Source organism: Syngnathus typhle, linkage group LG4, assembly GCF_033458585.1.
Source record: "Syngnathus typhle isolate RoL2023-S1 ecotype Sweden linkage group LG4, RoL_Styp_1.0, whole genome shotgun sequence".
NCBI lineage: Eukaryota > Metazoa > Chordata > Actinopteri > Syngnathiformes > Syngnathidae > Syngnathus > Syngnathus typhle.
Window position 1 is genome coordinate 21476093 of NC_083741.1, and position 22741 is coordinate 21498833.

Here is a 22741-nt window from a genome sequence, read left to right on the forward strand (position 1 = left end):
TAAGTGAAGAAGCAAGTGGTTGCTAAGCAAAATCAAAAATGACACCGATTGGACGGAGAAGAAAAAGCGAGCCAATCGGAACAGCGGATGAAGCGAGGTGCGGTTTAGCATAGAAGCGTCTAGATACCAGGAAGCCACAAGTAGCAGCCTGTAAGATTAGCATTAGTTTGTCCACAAAAATGGCAGTGGTTAAATAAGTTCTAACTAAAGCGTTTTTATATTTTAACAAAGGAATGTCCGCCAGCCGTTACAGCCTTGCTGTTAGTTTTACAAGAACTTCATTGACACACATCGTCCGCCATGTTTAAGCTGAACTTCAGGAGGGAGAAAAACAAACAATACGTGAGTGTTCCTCCACTAATGTTTTTATTTGGTCAAATTTAGCATGGGCATGTTTGTATAGATAGTGGAAATGCCTTCGAAAAGTTTGAGAGGGGACAAAGTAAAGAGTTGGGTTTTGTACAACAGGGCGGGGCAGGACGAGGTAGGCAGTAGGGCAGGATGTGGTAAGGAAGGATGGTGACATTACAAACGTCTTTTTGTGTATGAGCCCTCGCATGTTGTATACATGTCTGTGTGTGTGTGTGTGTGTCTGTAGAAACACATTGCCCATGGTTTGGTCCCCGCCGCCTCCATCGCCCCCAAGGCTGCCGTGCCTCGTACCCCACCCCCGCGCAGCCCCGCACCCTCACCCGAGAGACCCAGGTACCCCTTCTCCTCTTCCTCTGCTTCCTCTGATCGTTTCCCATCAGTCTGCTCCCACTCCATCCTCTTGTTCTTGGATGCAATGACCTCAGTATGATGTATTGCACGTCAGGGTGGAGGAAGTGTCTGATACTAAACGCCCTGTCCCAGCACTGTGCAACACGGATGGCGTCCTGACAATAATACCAACTTGTGGAAAATTACAGCTCAGATGTTGATATTGTCCATTAATTAGTTTTGGTTTGTACCCAGATCGGCCTTAGCGGCTGCCATTTTGTCTTCTTCGCTGACCGGACAGACGTGGGCGCTCCCTCCGGCCCGTCCCCGCTCTTTCTCTGAGAGTGACCGATCAGAGTCCTTGCTTTCTGAGCGCAACATCAGCACTGCGCTCTACACTCGGTGAAACACATCCTCCATCCACAGCCTTTCCAATGCTACTGTATTCCTCACTCTGACTTGCATTGTCCATCCTCCTCAGTGATCGATGGTCAGAAGGCTTTGTCGCTCGTCCGCGTTTGTCCTCCCCTGACCACTCTGAAGAGGAAGTCCAGCACCAGGTGGAGGAGGAGGACAAGGAAGATGAGGAGATGGACAAGGAAGATGAAGGAGGAGGCAAGGAAGAGGAGGAACGCGTCTATCATACTTTGGATAGTCAGAAGAAGTGTTCAGATGCGGAAGGAGAAGTCTACGCTTTGCCTTTAAAGCACTTGGTGAGGATCAATACAATTGACGTGTATTCACTGAATATTCATTGAACCCCTTGTCTGCATGTGTGTCAGACAAACACACTCAGAAGAAATCCTAAAGCAAGTTAGTTAATGTGCATAATTATATTATATTATTAGAAGGAAGAGAAAACGTAAAAGTACCAGAAAATAAATATAAATACAAAAAACAAAAACACAAAACAAAAGTGTCTTCTATTCCTGCATTTAGTCACCACACCCACTTGAACCTTAATATTGGCAGCACTAAAAAAAACGGAGACACTGGGTGGCGCTGTTTTGCATGGTAAGATACATACTGACCTCTGGGCCGGAACAAGAGCTGTATAAAAAAGAATAATTGTTTCATTTAGAACTGATTGGTCTTGGTATTATGGTGACAAAATGTTTCTGTTTGTCCTCCAGACAAGTTCCCCCAAGTCAAGTCCAATGATGTCCTGCAAGAACTCTTCTCCAGGTAGTCATCACCTGTCTCACAAGCTCTCCAAATTCCTTCCACTCTCACCCATAATACATACAATTTATTAATTTTGGTGATTGTTTTTGAAGTCTTAGTAGAATGATTTTTGACAGAATTCCTGGGGGAAAACATCATTGATCTTCCTCCAGCCATCAGCAGCAAAAAAATGAAGAAGAAAGACTCCACCAAGCATAAAGAAGACATGCCGTGTAAAACTCGACAATCCCCACTTTGTTCTTCTCCTCATATCCCGAAGCATTTAATGTCATCCATTTCCTTTGCAGCCACTAGCCGATTCAAAGAGTCAAAAGCACGGAGACAGCCATCTTGTGAGGCCAGTGTCTCGACTGAGGACGGGAAAGCAGTGACGGCCCTGAAGGAGAAGAACGCCATGCTGGAGGAGAAGCTGCGACACCTGGAACAGGAAGTCATTCGCTTGCGGGCCCAGCCAATCAGGACCTCACCTACAGGTATGTGTTTCTTTCTCCCTGAAATTGGAAATGACAGAATGTGACAAATCATCATTAGAACTCAATTCCATCAACATGGCTCCGATTGTAATCCAAAAAGAGGTGAGGTGGACCCAAATGGCCAGCATTTGTTTCTTTTTCAGGCACGCGGGCGGAGCTGCGAGACGCAAGGCGACAGGCGCAGGAGCTAGTGGATGAAAACGACGCCCTCAAACGTAGTGTCCATCGGCTCAGTGCAGCGCTGAGCGCCTACCACACCAAATACAGGCCTCTCAACAAGCAGGAGGTAAAAAGAACACGATCCATCCATCAGCCCCTTTTTGACATTGCTTGTCCACATTAAGGTTTTGGGTGAGCTGATTTGAGGCTCAAACCAGCTCAAACCTTTATTTACTCAGGTTGCCATGTGTTAGCCTCACAACCACTTTCGTGCATTTTTTCTTATAATTGTACTTTAATAATTAACTCACTAAGTTCCCGCATACATTTGAATTAATTCTACAGGATCTCAGCTCAGCGTCACATCTTCTCATTAACTGTGTTGCTATGATGTGTGTTGCAGAGCTCCAGATTAAGCATCCTATCAAAAACGGGTGCACCTCCTCCGTGGCTGGTTAGTAACAAATGAAAACTGCTTGCAATAAGATCAGTGCAATGCTTAACACTAATTGTTGTATATGAATCAGGTTATTATTGTTTTATTGATGGCAATGCAGGATCTCTGTTGTTGCCAAGACGGCAGCTGTTAAAGATAATAATGAGCCAGCCGGAACACGTATCAGATGTGTTAGTGGTAGCATATCGCTTGTGCTACAATAATAATTGACCGCAATGAGGAGGCCTTGTCCAAAATGTCTCCCAAGAGTGGCTTAAAAGTCAAAATAGAATTTTTTTCTATTACAGAAAAAATAACTTTTCTGACACCTCCTGCTTAAAACCCCCAAAGCCAGAATAAAATTAAAGAGGACAATTGCATTTTAAGATTTCCAATATGAAGAAAAAAAACAAAGAAATAAAAGAAAAAAATATTGTGTCTTTTTTTTTTAGTCAAGCAACAACAATAATGTAATATTTAAAATCTATTTTGTTAAGTGTTACCTATGTATGCGTGAATGTTTATTTGTCTTGATGTGCCCTGGCAACGGGGGCGTACCCAGTTGACATCACTCCTCTTGTCCTCGGTTGGTGTAGGTGGACATGAAGCATTTGTCTCCTCTTGTGTTGACCTACGAAGACATGTTGAATGATAAAGACGCCCTCCTGCGCACGACCGAGGTAAGTTGTGCGTCACCCTCGCGCTTAAATTGGTTTTATCATGGAGGGTGACAGAGTGTGATTGATCACCATAGGAGGAGGTGAAGAAACTGAGGTTGCACGTGGAGGAGGTGGTGAAAGAAAATGAGATGTTTCAACGTCAAATGGCTGAGAAAACTGTAGGCCTCAGTCAAGAGGAATGGTAAAAATTCCTGGATTAATTTCGCCGAAATATATCTATTTTTATAAAGAAAACTTTATTTTAAACCCAAAGAATTCTTGTGCGTGTGCAGCCATCAAATGCAGCAGCAGGCCATCCTGGTGCTGCAGGAGAATCAGATGTTGATCGAGCAGCTGGAGGCTCAGAATGCAAAGAACGAGGCCGAGCACAGCGAGCGTCTGTCTGAAGGTGAGTCGTATGTCCAGCTGTACATCCAGTCATACATCTTTCATCCATCCATCGACCTCTCCTTCCATCCATCGATCCCCCACGCAGTTTCCCGAGTTTCCAAGCAGCTGATGCTGCTCGAGGCAGAAAACCAGCTTTTGCAGGAGGAAGTGGACAAGAGCAGAAAGGAGGCCCGCCAAAATGAAAGGGAGGCGCTCGCGCTGAGAAGTCGCCTCGAGGACGCCGTCACCTGGGAGGAGCACTGCAGCATCGCGGGGAAACTCAGGCGGTACGGCGCTGCGTTACCTCCGCCAGGACGGGTTATGACGTCATCACTTTAATGTTAGACAATTAATCCGGAAAGGATTCACAACTCTTCACTTGTTCCACATTTTGTTGTTTCTCATCACCCTTTTCAGGCAGCTCGAGAAGGAACGCAGCAGGAACCAAGGTGAGGTGGACCAGGCGCACGCCCTCCGCCATCAAAATCAAAGTCTGCGAGCGGACAAAGCCAAACTGATGGCGGCTGTGGAGAGGAGGCAGTCGGAGCTGGAGAGCAGCAGACAAGCCAACAGGTGAACGTGAGCGCAAGTTAGCATTTAGCGGGATATCCACCCTTTTTCACAATTCCTTATTCCTATGTCCGATCGCAGGAGGACGGAGAAGCGTCTGAGCGCACTGAAGCAGCAAAAGGACGAGTGCGTGCTGAAGGAGGGCAAGACGCGCACTTACCTGGAAGCCGTTGTTTCCGTAGCGGATCGCATCTCGCAGGAGCGCGACCAACTCGTACATATGGTACCAGGACACGTGTGATGAATGATGCAATCAAAAACTAATAGAAAATTAAAAAGAAAATTAAATCGAAACATTTTAATAACTTTTCTAAATCGATTTGCAAAAAACACATTTTGCATCATATATTCATTTACTTGATCTTGAGTGTAGAATTTTGAGGGGAAAGAAATGCCCTTTTTTTTTTCCAGGACTGAGCACCAAGACTGTGTGGCCACAGTGGATAGAAGCAGTGTAGCTTCAGAATTGATACAAAGGTAGCGTCAGTCAGCAGCTGAGGTACATGGACTTGAAGAACGCGTGCAAATAAACTTTATACACTGTTAAATATAGCTGCTGTCGGAATTTTATGACGACAGCTGTGTGAAAGTTGAGATAATATGTTCTCCGTGAAGATTCCGGCGCGATTGCTTTGCAAGCACATTCCGACAGCGAGTTTATATTGTCTAGCAACTCGGAGGCGAGATGACTGGCTTGAATGCTCGGAGACAATTAACCGGCAGCCCGATATGGACGGATCTGAATTTTTGGAATTTTTGTCAACAATAAAAACATATGGTAGACTTTTGTGGAATCGCATTGCTGTAGAGCACAGGATTGTAATGTATGCATGACCACGACGTTTTGAAATGTCAACACATTCAGACTTTTAAAAAGCCGCAGCCTGTTGTGCGTAGAAGGTCAGCCTGACACGCACCCGCTCAGATGGAGCATAATAGGAGCCAATTTGTGTGTATTCTGCCGCTAAGAGTGTTTTGTTGATTGTTACCCGAATTGTGACGGCGTTGGGCCATTAGCGGCATCATTTTCCTAACATGTCACTTAAAGGTGCAAGTAGACGGCTTTCGTTTTACCGACAGTGCTTTACATTTCTTTTTTTTTTTTTCCTATTAACCGTTATGATGTTTTGAACTCAATAATACACAAATCACAAATAACTCTTGGACCTGGCAGAAATACGACAAATATATGCTAATGGCAACAAATAGGCACAGCAGTCTTCAGCAAGTAGTTATTTGGCTTCCCCGGGAAGTCGACGAGTTCATAAAATGTGATTCCAGACTCGGCAGGCTGTCTCCTTCAAGCTTCTGTCGCTCAACTCTTACCTTTCTCTTACAAACCTCCTCTTTCTCCTCAGGCTTCTATACTCCAGCAGGAAAAACAAGGATTCATCGGCAGCATGATGAGCGGCACCATCCGATTCGGCAAGCTGCAGGAGCGTGTCAAGGTGAGTTGTTATACAGCAGGGATGTGCAAAATGCTGGAAACATCATGCATTTTAATTAGGTCAAGTGAAATGGGCCATTTTATCATCCATTTTAAAAATCAACACAAGAATTTGCCCGTCCGGGCTTTTTCTGCACGAGCGGTCGACACACCTCCAAGGTCCTCGTTGACTGCGAGATGAGCGGAATCAGCTCTGAAAGGAAACATGAGGCTACTGTGTTCAATTAAGGAGCTTCAGCATCCGCTTGCCAGTCATTACCGCTCTTGCAGACCACGACTTTGCGACGAGGACCGCAATTTAGTTTTGCGTTCATCAAGTGTTACTTACATGAAGCCGTCTGTGCATTCAACTTGAGAGCAGATTAGTGGATTTTGTGGTTTGGAAAGCCCAGATTGGTTGGAAAGACGAGAATCAATGCGGCCTCGCAAGACTTTTCCAAGAAAGGCTAAGTGCCCACTTAGTCGCCCAGATGTTATTACACTGTGATCGGTGTCTTGAAGACGCTCGTGTGCTGTGCCACACATTAGTTAAAAGGACAAAATGTCCAAGAACATTTGCAAAGCATCTACATAAAGTTATTTGTCTGCCCCTGAGCTCTTTTCACTTGACTCTTTTACTTTCGTAGTTAGTCAATTGATTTGTAAGTTCGGTAGTTTGTTGGGTGTTTACTTACCGTAACTTTCGGACTATAAGTTGCGTTTTTTTTCATAGTTTGGGTGGGGGGGGCGACTTATACTCAGGAGCGACTTAGTATATACACATATATGTTTTTTTCACTTTTTTGGGCATTTTATGGCTGGTGCGATTTATACTCCGGTGCGACTTATAATCCGGAAATTACGGTAATTAGTTAATTGGGTTGTAGTCAGCTAAATTGTTTGTTAGTTATTAATTCAGGTGTTATCTGGTTGTTTAGAAAGCTGGATTGTTTGTTCATTTGTATGTCTTTGAGTTCACTTTAGTCGTATGTTATGACATTTGTTTTTTGATTTTTTTTAAATAGATTTGACTAACAGCCATAATGTTGCTGCATGACACAATGATTCATCGTATAGAAAAAAAACAAACAGTTTATTTAGTCATCAAGCCGTAGTTATGAGCAGAAAGACAAAATGATCATTAAATGAGATTATTATAAATTCTTAAGAAATATCGTAACCATTCAGTAAGTCACATTCATTAGACCAGGATCCTCGGGCCTCTCGAAATGAATGTACGTTTTAATTGTATATGCTTATATATTGTGTGGGAATGCAGATGTAGTCTATCAAGATGGAACTCTTAGACCTGCCTCGAAAGGCACAAACACTACCGACTGGCCGCATTTACATCTCCGTCCCTATGACCGGACCACCGCCAGTTTTGATTTCATCCCCGAGAGGAACAGTCGCACATGCCCTGGCATAAGCACTGGCAGAAGCCGTACACCAGACACACCGTCAAACTGGACGGCACCAAACTGACGCACACTATGCCGAGAGTCACCCTCTGGATCACCAACAAGTAGATCCCAAGAGGCAGGGAGCCAAAGTACAAGAAGCCCAGCAGCCACACAAGAATGCGTGGGACATGATTACAGAATTTGCTCAGGGAGTCCTGGTCCGCCTGCCCGTTGGAAGCCGCCGACAGCGATTCCACGTTGCGCTCCACGTCAGAGCTGCTGTTGTGACTCGGGAGGCGCTGCGGCTCCCTTTGCACGTCCATGATGGTGATGAAGAGGCAGTTGGATGAGTCGCGAGATGGGCTGGAGGAGAAGAAACTCTTCGGGGAGAGGACCACCTCCTGATTGTGGTCCAAGCTCCAGGATTTGTCACGTAGCCTTAAGCGGGACATGATGTTGGCGTCGTCGGGCAGGGCCGATACATCGTACTCGCCGATCTGGGTTTGGTGGCGGCAAAAGGGGCAGCAGATGAAGCCCGTGCCGTCAGCGACGTAGAGGATTTTGACCAGGCAGCGGGTGCACATCCGATGGAGGCAGTCCAAGAGTTTGGGGCGGCGGTTATGTGCATTGTAGCGTTGGTAGCAAATTTTACATTCCAGTTCCTCGGACAAAGGCCGCTCCTTTTCCTCCAACTCAGCCTGAGGGCAGCTCATCTTCCACTCGCGCTCTGAAGCAGACAGACTGAGAATCAATGATCATTTAGATAGGGTCAGGGTCAGAGTCACTGCCAAGTATTTAAATTCTGCAATGTGTCCACATGAAAGCCATCATGTCACTTATCTTTCCATCACCCCAGTAGAACGGCTCATTGCCTTTTATAAGCGGTTCAGATAATGGCTGAATGGACCGATGTCATTTACCAAAGGACCTCTTCAAGAACCAGAACACGCCCAAGACAATCTATAGGTGCCCATTTCTTCCATGGAGCAAAACCATACTATGCACTCTTCAGACCTCGTTTCACTTAATGACCAAAACCACAGATATCAAACTTGACCTGACCTATAATGGGTTTCCTAGCACCGCCTCGTCGCCAAGGGATTGTCTTTTTGCAGACACTTGGGTGATTCCGCTCGTACGATTGTCATTGGAAAACCATTATGTATGTACCGCTGACTGGAAGAGTCATCGTGGAAGAAAGTGAAAGGAACACTTAGCGACTAACCACAGCATTGGTCATTAAATACTGTAAAGTTGCGTTAGGTTAGAATAGTTCCCAAAAAGTAACAAAATAAAGTCATATCGACAAACCTTGATAATATTTGATAAGTACATAAAAAATGCTTAAAAAAAAAAAAGGGAAACGGCGTTTTAGGGTTACACTCATTGAAAAGCGAACGGTAATGAAGATTTCAAAACTAATATCAACCTGCTGTGGGACCGGCAGGTGTTTTTCCCGGATATTTTCCATTTATAGAAAAAAAGCCACTAGGGGTTAATTACCCGAAGAGCAGTTAGACCGCTACAAGAAAGAAAAGCCAGTGTGTTTGCACTGCTGCACTTTGTAGCTCGACATAAAGCACGTTGTTTACGTAGTATTTTTCTGCAGTAAATACCTGAACTCATTCACTGCCATTGACGGCTATAGACGTCAAAGATCCTTTTTAACTGAGCTGGCAGTTCAAATGAGGTTGCTGCTTGGAGTTTCACTGTAAAATGATTTGTTTGAAGCCTTGGCTGCTCTGAACCAGATCGCTAATTATGTTGAAGAGATTAAAAGATGCTTCTTGCTGTTAATACATCAGAGTGATCCTATCGACATAAATCCAATGAGCTTGTTGAACTCATTCTAACGCTGATAGCAACAAGTAGCTCAAGTTCTTGTGCTGATTTGCGTCACTTTAAAAATGTTCAAACCAAAAAATATAGTATTATAATTCATACTCTCTCAAAAGTGCTGAATTAAGAATTGGACCGACCCAGGAAGTTGGGTCGGGAATTTGACCTTTGACATATGAAATTAAAATTGGAATATGATCACTATGTAGTGCGGTGGAAACCCTTTTGAAGTCACTTCACGGTGGCAGTTTGGCAAATATTGAACAATTCATCAATAAAAAAAGGTTTCGGGCTGTTTGATGACATTAACTGGCTCCCTGTTTATTTTAACTGGTAGAAATTAAACAAGTTCTGTTTCCGCCCATAAGAAAAATGTGAAAAACTGGAAGGGTGAAAAAGAGTTTTACGCAGCAATTCGGCACTTAATTGTTCCCAGTCCTTGCACGTTTTCGAAACTTTTTAATTTTTAACGTACTATTCAGAAAAATAACCAAAATGTCTCGTGTCTATAATGATTACGACGTTTTGTGGTTCAGAAGATGGATGGATGGATGGATGGATGGATGGATGGATGGATGGATGGATGGATGGACGGACGGACGGACGGACGGACGGACGGACGGACGGACGGACGGATCTTTGTTTATTATTCAACACATTTAATCCATCCATCCATTTTCTGAACCGCTTATCCTCAGGAGGGCCGCGGGTGTGCTGAAGTCTATCTCGGTGGTCTCTGGGCAGAGGGTGGGGTGCACCCTGAACTGGTTGCAGCCAACACATTTAAATGTAATCATTACCTGAGTTTTTTTTTTTTTTACATTTAAGCACAGCTGTTTTTGCTCCTAACTGTGCATGATGTTGCAATAATAAATCCAGATATATTTTCGGAAGAAATCCTCTGCCTGTATAATAGCAAAGCCTTAGCCTGAGCACAAAAACAACCGGGTCGGGGAGTTTTCTTTTTAAATAAACGATCGCCTCTCCTGAAAAATCCACATCTAGGTGAATTCACAAATAGCAAATTGTGAATCTGCAAAGTCAGCTGGAATAAGCTCCAGCTCACCCTCCAACCTACCGCAATGAAAACAAGTTCTCGAGAAAATGGATGGATGCTTGGTCCCTCATTACAGCTTTAACAAACATACGGCCATAGAATATGCCAAACCGAACTAATCACCCCTGAACCGCATCATCATCATTAACATCATGTCCACTTGTTTGAGGCAGTTGATCAGCATAACCTGTTTGAGCGTGTTGTTGCACATCTGTTGCTACTACATCAGCACATAACAGCACACCACTCACCTCGCTTTGCCGCTGTCGCTGCTGCGTCGTCCTCCTCCATGTGCATCCACCTCCCTCATGGCAACACTCTCTCGCTCTCTGTCTCTCTCTCTCTCTCTTCCTCTTTGTTTCAGGTGTACCGCAGGCTGGCGTCCAGCCGATTGGCGGCGCTGGAGGAAGCGGCGGCGGGCACGGCGGCCTCTCACCGCCAGGACATGGTCCACCTGCAGCAGCTACTGGGAGAGAGGCAGCAGGCGGAGGAGAGGCTGCTGCAGTCCAAACGGTAGGGGGAGGAGGAGGCAACAAATGAGGAGCGGCACGAGCGATTGATGCAGTGGAGAGAAGAGGAGATGGTTGCTGAGGGAGGAGGATGCGAGAGAGGGTGGTGGAGAGAGCGAGGTAGAGTGATGCATTAGATGGGAGAAAAGGAGGAGCGATAGAGTTCAAACGGTACTTGGAGGGAAAGGAGGAAAGACGAAGAAAGGGAGAAAAGGGAAAAAGAGGAGCCAAGGGAAGAGAGATGCAGATGGGTGAGAGGGAGGAGATGGTGTCATTTCAAAATTAGTGGACAATACGTCAGGGAAAAAGTCGTTCTAATATTTTTTTTCATGGTTTAATACAGAAAAAAAGTCCTAAATGGCATTAAAACACTATAGAAATAAATAAAAGATATAATATAAGTACTATATATTTTGAAATGTCATGGAAGAGGGAAGAAAAGAGGGAGTTTAAGAAAAGCAGAGATATGAATGGAAAAAATGGAGACTTTCAAAACTTTATGTTTGGATAGAATTTTAACATTCTGAATAAAATATGTAATTAAATCACAATATGAGAAATGTGATTTTTCAGGAATGATTCGTACATGGATTAAAAATAAAAAAAAAACACTAAATTGCACATGTTGGAGATATGAGATGTTCCTCATGATGTGACTATTTGCTGTTCAGGGAGGTGGAGGAGGAACTGGAGGTGGTGTGGCAGGCAGCCATCAAGGAGAACCAGCAACTCAAGGAGACTCTCAGCCACTCCGGCCCCACCGGCCCCATCCTCCAACGAGCCTTTGCTGACACCGAGCTTCCTTCCGACTTCCTCAAACTGCAGCATTTTGATGAGAAGCCAAAACAAGATCTGGATTTCTACAGCTAGAAGAGGCCATGAGACAGGCATCGTTTCTATTTTTTTATACATGATACTGACAAATTCTGAGGGAACCTCTCACCTGACTTTTTATCTTTATTGCTTGTATGCTAAGCATATTCTCAGTTGGACTATTTAATGGATGCCAGGAAGATCGAGTCATGGACGTTGAGACTTTTTCGGCCCGATGAAGAAGTTCCACTCCATCCGACATGGTTCCTACTCTTTTCCTTCCAAGCTCATGTGACAATGTGTCTTGTGGTCTGTTCATAGGAAGATTCAGATCTAGGGAAAAGGTCACGGTGACTTAAAAACATCCTAGCTCAAGTCAGATAACTGCCAAAAGGTCTCCTCTAACGATACACAACAGAACATCTTTGAGTAGCCGGTGAATGATCCACGGTATCGTTTACAATTATGTTCCCAATAAAAGCCGCGCCTCTCCTAACGTTATAGCAGTTAAGTTATCTGTCCTATGTGCATGCCTCAGCACAATGAAATAACTTTGTACAGCATTGGCAGTAAAAAGTGCAACGTCATTACAATAGATTTCTTATTTTTTCTCCTCAAATACATATTTGCCTATTTTTGGCAAAATAAATTTGACCAGTAAGAGTGACAGCATGGCATCCTCTGTTGTAATAAAAAAATATTATCAGCACTTTAGAATTTAAACAAATGTATTGACAGAAATCATGTGTATTTTTTTTGCAGTAACATCTGAATAATAAGAGATTTTTTTTTTTTCCCAAGGATGAAATAAGCATTTTTTTCCCCAAAGATAAAAAATCATACATTTGAGAAAAAAATTAACATTTGTCAAAGATCTAATAACGTTTGTGTTTTTTCAGGATGACAAAATCATCAGATTATATGAGGAAGTTGTCTTTTTATTTGAAGAACTGAATGTACAAGAAAAAATCCACCACAAGCAGAAAACGGTTTCCTTATATTCAAATGTTTTGTGTGAAGCTTTTCCAACAGAATGTGTTGGTTCTGCGCGGGCGCGTGGCCTTGGCTCCTCGTAAATGTGCTACACGTGCTCACATCATTGCATAGTCATTGTAACCTTTGAAGCTTCTTGTGCAACCAATGCAGATGGGGGAAAAAAAATGCTGCTTCAGTCTTTGGAATAAGTCGGATCGGGCTACACGCTGTCTTCCTCCTCGTCCTTCACGCACCTGCAGGTAACTCTTTTTTACGTACTACTCTGACATTCATTTATTTATATATACCATTCCATAATAGGACCAATTTGTTCATCTATGATTTCATAGCTTGAGAACTTTGCTTATCACAACATATCAAGGTAACTCCATAGTGATGTAACTATCACTCACCAGCAAAATAACAATAATGTATCATTTAATAACTCGTAAAAAGCTATTTTTTTATTTCTTCATGTCCTACTTGACTGTGTGTATATGTAAATGTGTGCGTGTGTGTGTGTATATACACTACCGTTCAAAAGTTTGGGGTCACAAAATTGTTTGGGTGACCCCAAACTTTTGAATGGTAGTGTATATATTTATTTAGATAATTATTTATAGATTATATATATAGTCTTCTGTGTAAACAATCTTATAATATATATGTATACTTATATTCATAGATTATATATAATCTTATACAATTATAAGATCTAATTTATAATATTTAATTCATAATATTTTATTATAATAATATTTACACTACCGTTCAAAAGTTTGGGGTCACCCAAACAATTTTGTGACCCCAAACTTTTGAACGGTAGTGTATATCAGGGCAGATGAATTAGTCAAGTTGTCTATTTTTAGTAAAATTAATCAAACATGGTGGCTAGCACGTCGCCTCACAGTTCAGGGTTTGATTCCAGCCCATGTGGAGTTTGCATGTTTTCCTCGTGCCTGCGTGGGTTTCCTTCCGTGTACTCGTGTTTCCTCCCATATTCTAAAAACATCCACGGGAGGTCGATTGTCCACTCCAAATTGCTGTTAATGTAACCCTGAGTGTTTGTTCGTGTGTGACCTCGGATTGGCTGTTGTCCTCCCAGGGACTGCTGGGATAGGCTCCAAGACCTCCGTGACCCCCGTGAGGATAAGCAGATGAGAAGGATGAATGACTAAACACCGTTAAATCAACAAATATAGGCTATAGCTAACGCAACACGTCATGTTTGCACTCGCTTGAAACCACATCACACCACTTCCTCCACCTCCTTAGCTGACTGACGCTAACCAACCTCCTATAAAGAACGTCACCAAAGAAAACAGCCTACGGCTAATTTAAAACGTCTATTTGCATTCGCATAAATTAGGTCGACATGACTTCCCGGTCAATGACACTCGGCGCCGTACGATCTTAGGATAGCAACCCTAAAATTCACTCCTCCTTTTGGTATTAGATTCTTTTCCCCGACATCCTTAGTAAAATACGCTATGTATACTAAGGCACTTTATTTACTAATTTCGAATGAAATTTATAAGAATTGAACGACGTAAAATAGCCCACTGGGAATTCTCATGACGTTCCATATTTCATATTGAAATGAATGAGCTCATGCATCACTCCGGAATTCACAAAGTACCGAAACATAATTCCTTTTTTATTTAGCTGGCAAACAATATTTGCAAGTACCGTATCTGTACAACTCTCTCAGGTGTGTGTCAAAAGCGGGCGAAAAACCGGAGCAACTTGCTCCGAGCTAAATTTGTGAGCGATCAGTTGGTTGTATTGACTAAGCACTCTTACTTGTGTGCAGCAAATATCCCCAAGCAACTGCGAAAGAGTTGGAAATAAGTCCAATTTATGTTATGACTCACAACATTTGAATTTCGACAAAGTGAACCAACGCCATCTGATAACTCCTCTGACTACAGGACAAGATGAAGGCAGAGTACGATTTGGAGAAAACTAACCACGACTTTGGTGTGAGTACGCATCATATAAATAAACGCATCTTCCTGTACTTGCACGAGCAACCTAACACTTGTTTGGACTTTCAGATCAGAGGAAACGACAATGCCGGCAGAAAAACTCGCCGTTCGCTGTTTGGGAAGTACAAGCACAGCCTTGAGACCCTCAAACCTTTCCGCTGGACCTCGAAGCAGTCCGTGCACTTCGCTTAGCGTTGCTTTATTGTCAAAAGTGGCTAACTTGTTGCTAACACAAGGTCTGTTTGCTGTCTAGTCCTCATCCCGTGGATAATGCGGGGTTCCTGTCTTTCGCCACCTTCTCGTGGATGACCTCCATGATGTGGGCCGTTTTCCGGAACAGGCTGGACATGAATACCATCATGATGTCTCCTTTGGATAAGGCTGGTGAAAGCACCAACAGGTCCAGCGCTCTTCCTTGTGACTTTTGTTATATGAGCTAGCTGATCATTCGGGAGATCTCACACAAAACCTAGAAGTGAAGATACCTTTTGGATTAGATATCAACCATCTTCAACAACCAGGAAGAGCCCAGTTGCTGCTGTTCAATTTTCCAAATTACTACACAGACACCTTCCTGGAGATGTTTAGGTTCTGAGCCACCAAGTAGGGCAGGAACCAAACCACATGCAAAATATGTCCTGGACAATCCACAATCACCCCGAGAGACAAATGTGATTCTGGAATAACAGACCGTGTTCTCTCCTCAGGCTGCAGAGACTCTGGAAGGAGGAAGTAGCAAAGTCGGGTCTGGAAAAGGCATCTCTGGTCCGAGTCATTCTACGTTTCCAAAAAAACAGGCTCATTTTCTCCATCGTGGCCGGGGCCATCGCCATGGTGGCAGCCTTTCTGGGTCCGGTTAGTCAACTCCATCTCCCTGAAATAACAAAACGCTTGGCCCTCGGATTTGTTTGGTCCGAGCTTCCACCATTGTAACACCGTTTTTAATCTCTCTCAGGCTGTTATGATATACCTGCTGCTGGATTACGTCGCCAACCCTTCCAAGTCAACCCAGGTGCACGGCATCTGGCTCTGCTTTGCTCTGTTCTCAAGCGAGTTCTGCAAGGGCTTTTTCATCTCGCTGCTGTGGGCCATCAACCTACGCACCGCCGTCCGGCTGAAGGGGGCCTTTAGCACCATGGCTTACATAAAGGTCATCTCGCTGCGGGTGCACAGCGGCATCTCCATGGGAGAGGTAGCGACCCTTAAAAAAAAAAAAAAAAATCTCTAGTGTCCAGAGAGGCTATGCAGTTGTGACAAAGCACTACTTTTGTCTAAATAAAGCGCTTCGTCTCACCAAAATGCCACACGATGGCACCAAAGTAAAGTTTTTTTCTCTCAGCCTAAAAATGCTGAGTCGTGACTATGCAGCAATTTTGTTCCGTGAGCTTATCTTGATTTGGGAGTAAATTAGAGTTGAGTAAATTGCTCTCCCCACAGATCATTAACGTCCTGACGAACGACGGCCACAAGATGTTTGAGGCGGTGGTGTTCGGCAGCTTCGTGGTATCGGCCCCGATACTCTTCGTTATCTGCATCGTCTACGCCAGCTACATCCTGGGCGTGACAGCGCTGTTTGGTGTCGGGATCTATCTGGTCTTCATCCCAGTTCAGGTCAGGAACCCAATGCGCCCCCGCCGTCTTTTAAGGTCACTAATTGTTGTGGTTTCCCACCTGCCTTCAGTTTTGTATGGCCAAACTCATCAACAAGTTCCGACACAAAGCCATCTTGATGACGGACAGTCGCGTTCGCACCATGAACGAGATCCTCAACAGCATCAAGCTCATCAAGATGTACGCCTGGGAAGAATCTTTTGAGAAGAAAATCGCAGGTAGGGCTTATTTTTCCGGGGACATCTCCGACCAACGGCACCCGACATTGACCTATTTCTGGGTTCCTTCCAGAGTTAAGGCAAAGCGAGAAAAAATATCTGCGCATAGCCAGTTATATCCAGAACAGCAACACAAGCATCACCAGCATCATCCCCACCCTGGCCACCGTGGCCACCTTCATGCTACACACCTTGTTGGGCTGGCCGCTCGACACCACCGAGGTGAGTGCACTTCAAGAATGAACATAATAGAGGACTTGAAAACAGTCATGGAAAAGAGATGCTAGTCTGCTAGTTTGACCCATAGCAACTGAAATCTGATTGGACAAAAAAAACGTATTCCAACTTGGGTTGGAAGTGGAGGTGGTGCTTTGATGAGATTGATGGATACTTTCCATGTTCTCACCAGGCCTTCACAGTCATCGCCATCTTCAACGCCTTGCGCTTCTGCCTTGCCCTCATGCCAATGTCCGTGAAGGCTCTGGCCGAAGCCAGCGTGTCCATGGCCCGTCTCAAGGTAGGACATTAGATAGTGTCGGGAGATAACGCCTGCATTACCCTCGACCGCCACTAATCAAACAAAGGGAAAGCTCTGCTCAATCTGCAGTTGGAATTTTTAGAGTTTGGCAGTGATGGAAAGTGCAATCTGTTCATCCCTCTAGAAAATATTGCTGATCCAGAATCCAGATCCCTATTTGGTACAAATGAAAGGTGGCGACGTGGCCATTGAGATGATAAACGCTACCTTGTCCTGGAGCAAACCAGAGATCCAGAGTGACTCCAGCCTACTCGGCGAGAACAACGAAGGGATGGTGATGGACGACGGAGATATTGAACTCAAGGCGGATAAAAAATCCAACTCTCAGCCCACTTTGAGGAACATTTCCTTCTCGCTACCCAAGGGAAAGTTGCTAGGTGTCTGCGGGAATGTCGGAAGTGGGAAGTCCTCAGTGATTTCGAGCATTTTGGAGCAGGTGACTTGACCCTGGTTACCTCTTTCCTGACGTTGAAGACCTTCACGTGAAGGTCGTTTGTGTTTTTCGTAGATGCACCTCCTGCAGGGGTCAGTCTCGGCCGACGGCACCTTTGCATACGTTTCGCAGCAGGCGTGGATCTTCCATGGAACCGTTCAAGAAAACATCCTGATGGGGAGCCCGATGGATGCGAACAGGTAATGCACACCAAGAAAAACGATCAATGCAAATGATTGACTCGAAAAATGAAGAATAAAACCCCAAGAAATTGTGATATTAAAATGACTACAACTGCTTTTACTAGTATGCTACAACAATTGCAACTATTACTTATTAGTTTCTTTGAACAGATATGAAAGAGTTTTGGACGGGTGCAGCCTTAGACCCGACCTGAAGATACTCCCACATGCCGATCAAACAGAGGTACGGTCTACTGTTGATTTTTTGTAGAATTCTTTTATTTCTTTTTTTTCTTTGGATTGTTGATTTCTTTTGTTTGTTTGATCTGTATTTTTTTTAATGTTCTGGGTATTATTATTGTTTATTGCTTTTTTTTTTTTCTGTTTTTAATTATTTTTCGTGGTTTTTTTTTAAGTATTCTTCTATTTCTTTTTTCTTTGGATTTTTTTTGTTTTTAATTTTCATTTTTGTTTCTGGTGTTGATTTCCGTCATTATTGCCGAGTTGTGTTTCTGTCATTGATTTCACAGACTGTTGTCGATTTCTTTCGCTCGCTTGTTATTGTTGTGGTCAGATCGGCGAGCGTGGGCTGAATCTGTCGGGCGGACAAAAGCAGAGAATCAGCCTGGCTCGGGCCGTTTACGCCAACAAGGACATCTTCCTGCTAGACGATCCGCTCTCGGCTGTGGACGCCCACGTGGGCAAGCACATCTTCGAGGAGTGCATCAAGCGTCAGCTTCGGGGAAAGTCCATCATTCTTGTCACGCACCAGCTCCAGGTACCAAGGCCACAAAATGTTCCTTCTATATTAAAAAAAATAGATATTGTGAATATTTAAAAATAATTTATGAAGGCTGGAGTCTTGTACTGAGAACACTTTGTTCCACTTTCCTCTAAAAATAAGAAAACTGGACTGTATGACTATTACAGTATGATTATTCTTGCTACCGTAATTTTCGGACTATAAGTCGCACCAGCCATAAAATGCCCCAAAAAGTGAAAAAAAACATATATGTATATAAGTCGCTCCTGAGTACAAGTCGACCCCCCACCCAAACTATGAAAAAAAAACGCAATTTATAGTCCGAAAATTACGGTACTTCCATCAGTATCTAGAGTACTGCGACGACATTCTGGTGCTGGAAAACGGCGAGGTCCAGGAGTCGGGGAACCACGAGGCGCTGATCAAAGCCAATGGACGCTACGCTCAGCTCATCGGTGGCTACCAGGCACAACAGGCCAAAGTGTGTTTTCTTCTTCTTCTTCCGCTTCTCCTTCTTCACGTAACATCGAAACGTTACTTATTGTTGCGTTCAGACTGAGAAGGTAGAAGAGGAGGCTCCGCCCGTGAAGACGATAGAGGTTGAGCTGAGAGAGCGGGCAAACAGCGGAATCATCAATCCAGGTTACTACAATTATAACTAGTACATTACTGGGAGGACACCAAGTTGACATTTGACAGTGTTTGAAGCTTCTAACTCTTCCTCATAGCCTTCGAGATCGCAGACGTCGACGAGGTGGCAGACGTGACCAGCCAAAAATGTGAGTCAAGCCTCTTTATTTGAATCAAATAAAACACACTTCAGAGGTTCACAATAGTACATTTGATTTCACTGTCCGACTCTCGTATTGGATGTGAGTCAATGTCGGAAATATTTGTATCGTTAGCATGCCAGGGAATTTCATCAGATGTTGGCGACCAGCTGGTCCTCAAGGAGTCCACTTCGAAGGGCGCCGTTTCTTGGAGGATTTACGCACAGTACTGCAAGGCGGCAGGAGGTTGAGAACACACACACACACAAATACACACACACACACACTTAATATGGTCTCACTTTAGGTTACATCATCACCTTCCTCACCTTACTGAACCTGGTTCTGATGATCGGCTGCACGGCCTTCTGCAACTGGTGGCTCAGCTATTGGCTCGGCCAGGGCAGCGGGGTGAGAGCACACAAACATGCTCACACACAAAACTAGCCGACCGCATATATTGAAGTACAAATACGGACTGAAGTTTGAATTTAAAACTCCAATCCAAAACCAGATCTTACTACCACCGTTTTTTTTATTTTATTATTCTAACATGTTTACCTTGCTACGTCCAGTCAGTCAACGGGACCACACAAGAGAAGGGTGACATTTCCAAGAACCCAGACCTGCATTTCTACCAACTGGTCTACGGCATGATGGTGTTGGCCATGATGACCTTTGCCATGATCAAGTGCTTCGTCTACACCCATGTCACCTTGAATGCCGCCTGCCGTTTCCACGACACCATGGTCAAGAAGGTAGCTCATTTGTGGAACCGCATCGATATATATTTCGGACCAGCTGATGATGTCATCTCAGATGATGAAAACATTTATCGTCATTGCCAGGTAACAGCCAGTCCCATGAGCTTCTTCGACACCACGCCGACAGGCCGCATTCTCAACCGCTTCTCCAAAGACCAAGAGGAACTGGATAGCATTCTCCCGGTTCACATGGATCCCTTCTTGCAGTTTTCTCTGCTGGTTACCTGCACAGTCGTCACCATCTCCGCCGTCTTCCCAGCCATGCTCATCGCTGTGCTCATCCTGGGACTTGTGTTTACCCTCATGCTCTTGTGCGTCTCATTTCAATTTCCACCACCGGGCTCCGGGCTTTTGTATCTTTTGCGAGGAGTTGTCTTGTTTTTGCAGCATGTTCCAGAGGAGCATCCAACTGATGAAGAAGCTGGAGAACGTGAGTCGCTCTCCTTGCATCTCCCTCACCACATCCACTCTTCAAGGCCTCACCACCATCCACGCCTACAACATGAGAGACAGCCACATCACACTGTAAGACGGTCTACTGCTGACTTTGACCTGGTTACATCAGCGACCATTGTCCTGTCTTGTGTCTTAGGTTTAAGTACCTGAACGACGAGAACTCCAACCACTACATGCTGTTTAACGCCGGGATCCGCTGGTTGTCCTTCAAGCTTGACTTGATGGCAGCAACGCTGGCTTTGTTCGTGGCGCTCTTTGTGGTTCTGAGTAGCAATGACTACACCAGTCCGTCTTTGAAGGGCCTTGCTTTGTCTTACACCACACAGGTAAGTTCAGGTAGCCAAAGAAGTGAATTTAACTAAGCAGAACTAGCAAAAGCGTTAGCGCTATGGAGTAGAAGCTCACTGGGAACGTTTAATATTTGCTTTTCTTAGATGACGAGTATTAAGCAGTAAAGTAGATATGCCTATTTAAAAGGGCCATTTTTCAAAGGCAGGTTTATCATTTATTTTGATTTATTTTTCAATGACATACTACATACGTTCCCATATTAAGGCAACATATCCTAATCTATTTACGGCAGCAAAGTTCTGATATTTTTGTCCGCCGGATCCGGCGAATGTGATTTGTGCGCAGTTGACGGGCATGCTACAGTATGTGGTGAGGCAATCTACAGAGGTGGGGGCCAGGTTCAACTCGGTGGAGAGGCTGCAAGAGTACATCACGGTCAGATAACGTCATAGAAGCCACCAAAAGCGATCCTGATTAGACTCTGATTGGTTCTCGTCAACAGGGTTGTACGTCGGAGGGTCCCAGACGCATGGAGAACGGTCGTAACTTGAAGAACTGGCCCACGGATGGGTCCATCACCTTTCGAGACTACAAAATGAAGTACAGAGAGAACATGCCCGTTGTCCTGGATGGACTGAACTTTCTCATCCGAGCAGGAGAGAAACTGGGCATCGTGGGAAGGACGGGTTCTGGTGAGGCTTCGGAAACCAGTCGTACTGCTCCTCAAACACTCAATTTCGCTAGTGCAAGTGTGGTAGCTCCAATTTTGGAATAACAAAGTTTGCCTCGTCCGCAGGTAAGTCCTCCCTAGGGGTGGCGCTGTTCCGACTGGTTGAGCCGGCGGCGGGTAGCATCCTGATAGACGGCGTGGACGTCTCCACCATCGGTCTGCAAGATCTGCGCAGCAAACTGTCCATCATCCCTCAGGACCCCGTCCTGTTCATCGGCACAGTCAGGTAGCTAACGGGCAAACGTGTGTTGTGGACTGCCGATGGCTGATGACCACCTATGTCAACAGACACAACCTGGACCCCTTTAACAGCTACAGCGACAGCGAGATCTGGAAAGCGCTGGAGAGGACCTACATGAAGGACTCGGTGAGTCACGTGAAAGATCCTAACACCTTCCAGACCCGCCCGCAAGAGAGCCGAGTGATGTTTTGTTTTCATCGCAGATCTCCAAACTGGAGGGTCAGCTTCAGGCACCGGTGTTTGAGAACGGAGAGAACTTCTCAGTGGGAGAGCGACAGTTGATGTGCATGGCGAGAGCGCTGCTACGCAACTCCAAGGTTGGGACACGCCCACATGCTAGCAAATGTTGGGGTCTGGCGACCCTCTGACAGGGCTCCTTTATCCAGATCATTCTTTTGGACGAGGCGACGGCGTCCATCGATTCCGAGACCGACGCCCTGATCCAGACCACCATCAGAGATGGCTTCCAAGACTGCACCGTGCTCACCATCGCTCACCGACTCAACACTGTAATGCACGCCGACCGCATTCTAGTCATGGACAGCGGAAAGGTGACACACAAGACAAGTTATGTGCTACAAATGACAAACTCTATAACCCAAACTCTTAACCGCAGGTAGCAGAACTGGACGTTCCAGACGTGTTGTCAAAAAGGTCCGACTCGCTGTTCTCCTCGCTCCTGTCGGCCACAAGAACCGTGAGCGTGTCCAAGTGACATTGATGTACACCCATTATGTTTTTATTCTTGTACTGGATTTTGCACATGTAGCCACAGTAGTGAGCACTGAGTAAATTCATGTTTTACTGTTTTTTTTACAGGGAAAGAGAGAGAGAAATCATGTGTATTTAAATATTATTATTTATTGATTACCGTTTGAATTGTAATGACTTTTTCAAGCGAATTGCAAATTAGATATACACTGTTATTTCTCAATTCCTTCACTGTTTTCTGTTTACGTACTGTTTTTATACTGCTGCTCATTCTTGGCCACACGGGGGCGCCAGTGGTCTTTGCCTGGCTGACAACCCAGCAGCCACTGAAAACACTGCACTTGATTTGACTGAGAATGACGTCATGTTTTGGGGAAAAATCATAACGCAATATAAATAAAAAATATATTTATAAATAAAAATAAATATTTTTATTTAGTTTTATTTTT

At 44.5% G+C, this 22741-nt stretch overlaps 3 protein-coding genes across 5 annotated transcripts; 2 read left to right on the forward strand and 1 right to left on the reverse strand.

The window, feature by feature from the left end:
- Positions 1-107: 107 nt before the first annotated feature.
- cep89 (centrosomal protein 89) lies at positions 108-12330 on the forward strand. Of its 3 annotated transcripts, XM_061275815.1 has the most exons (18): positions 108-342; positions 599-705; positions 958-1104; positions 1184-1415; positions 1836-1887; positions 2004-2099; positions 2175-2360; positions 2504-2646; positions 2923-2973; positions 3552-3635; positions 3710-3816; positions 3908-4023; positions 4111-4291; positions 4422-4577; positions 4656-4797; positions 5933-6022; positions 10664-10812; positions 11480-12330. In XM_061275815.1, the coding sequence occupies exons 1-18, from the start codon at positions 301-303 to the stop codon at positions 11676-11678; spliced, it is 2280 nt and encodes a 759-aa protein (XP_061131799.1). In that variant the 5' UTR covers positions 108-300; the 3' UTR covers positions 11679-12330. The 3 variants fall into 3 exon arrangements, 2 of the variants coding, with proteins under 2 accessions (XP_061131799.1, XP_061131800.1); XR_009714104.1 differs by lacking the exons at positions 10664-10812; positions 11480-12330 and adding an exon at positions 4986-5073 and having other exon boundaries at positions 5933-6061; XM_061275816.1 differs by lacking the exons at positions 10664-10812; positions 11480-12330 and adding an exon at positions 6131-6615.
- Positions 7075-10693, reverse strand: zgc:165481 (uncharacterized protein LOC100073327 homolog). Its single transcript, XM_061275874.1, has 2 exons — positions 10551-10693; positions 7075-8130 (listed from the first exon to the last, which is right to left on the reverse strand). The coding sequence occupies exons 1-2, from the start codon at positions 10594-10596 to the stop codon at positions 7391-7393; spliced, it is 786 nt and encodes a 261-aa protein (XP_061131858.1). The 5' UTR covers positions 10597-10693; the 3' UTR covers positions 7075-7390.
- On the forward strand, positions 11718-22702 carry abcc12 (ATP-binding cassette, sub-family C (CFTR/MRP), member 12). Its single transcript, XM_061275797.1, has 31 exons — positions 11718-11884; positions 12768-12856; positions 14528-14578; positions 14654-14757; positions 14838-14984; positions 15292-15439; positions 15540-15776; positions 16022-16195; positions 16266-16413; positions 16487-16635; positions 16823-16930; positions 17076-17387; positions 17460-17584; positions 17738-17810; positions 18141-18344; positions 18676-18810; positions 18884-18971; positions 19058-19108; positions 19235-19345; positions 19407-19510; positions 19675-19857; positions 19948-20174; positions 20251-20388; positions 20456-20645; positions 20956-21045; positions 21113-21302; positions 21407-21566; positions 21629-21707; positions 21785-21898; positions 21968-22132; positions 22198-22702. Exons 3-31 carry the CDS (start codon positions 14534-14536, stop codon positions 22294-22296), a joined length of 4098 nt encoding a protein of 1365 aa, XP_061131781.1. The 5' UTR covers positions 11718-11884; positions 12768-12856; positions 14528-14533; the 3' UTR covers positions 22297-22702.
- The last annotated feature ends 39 nt before the right edge of the window (positions 22703-22741 follow it).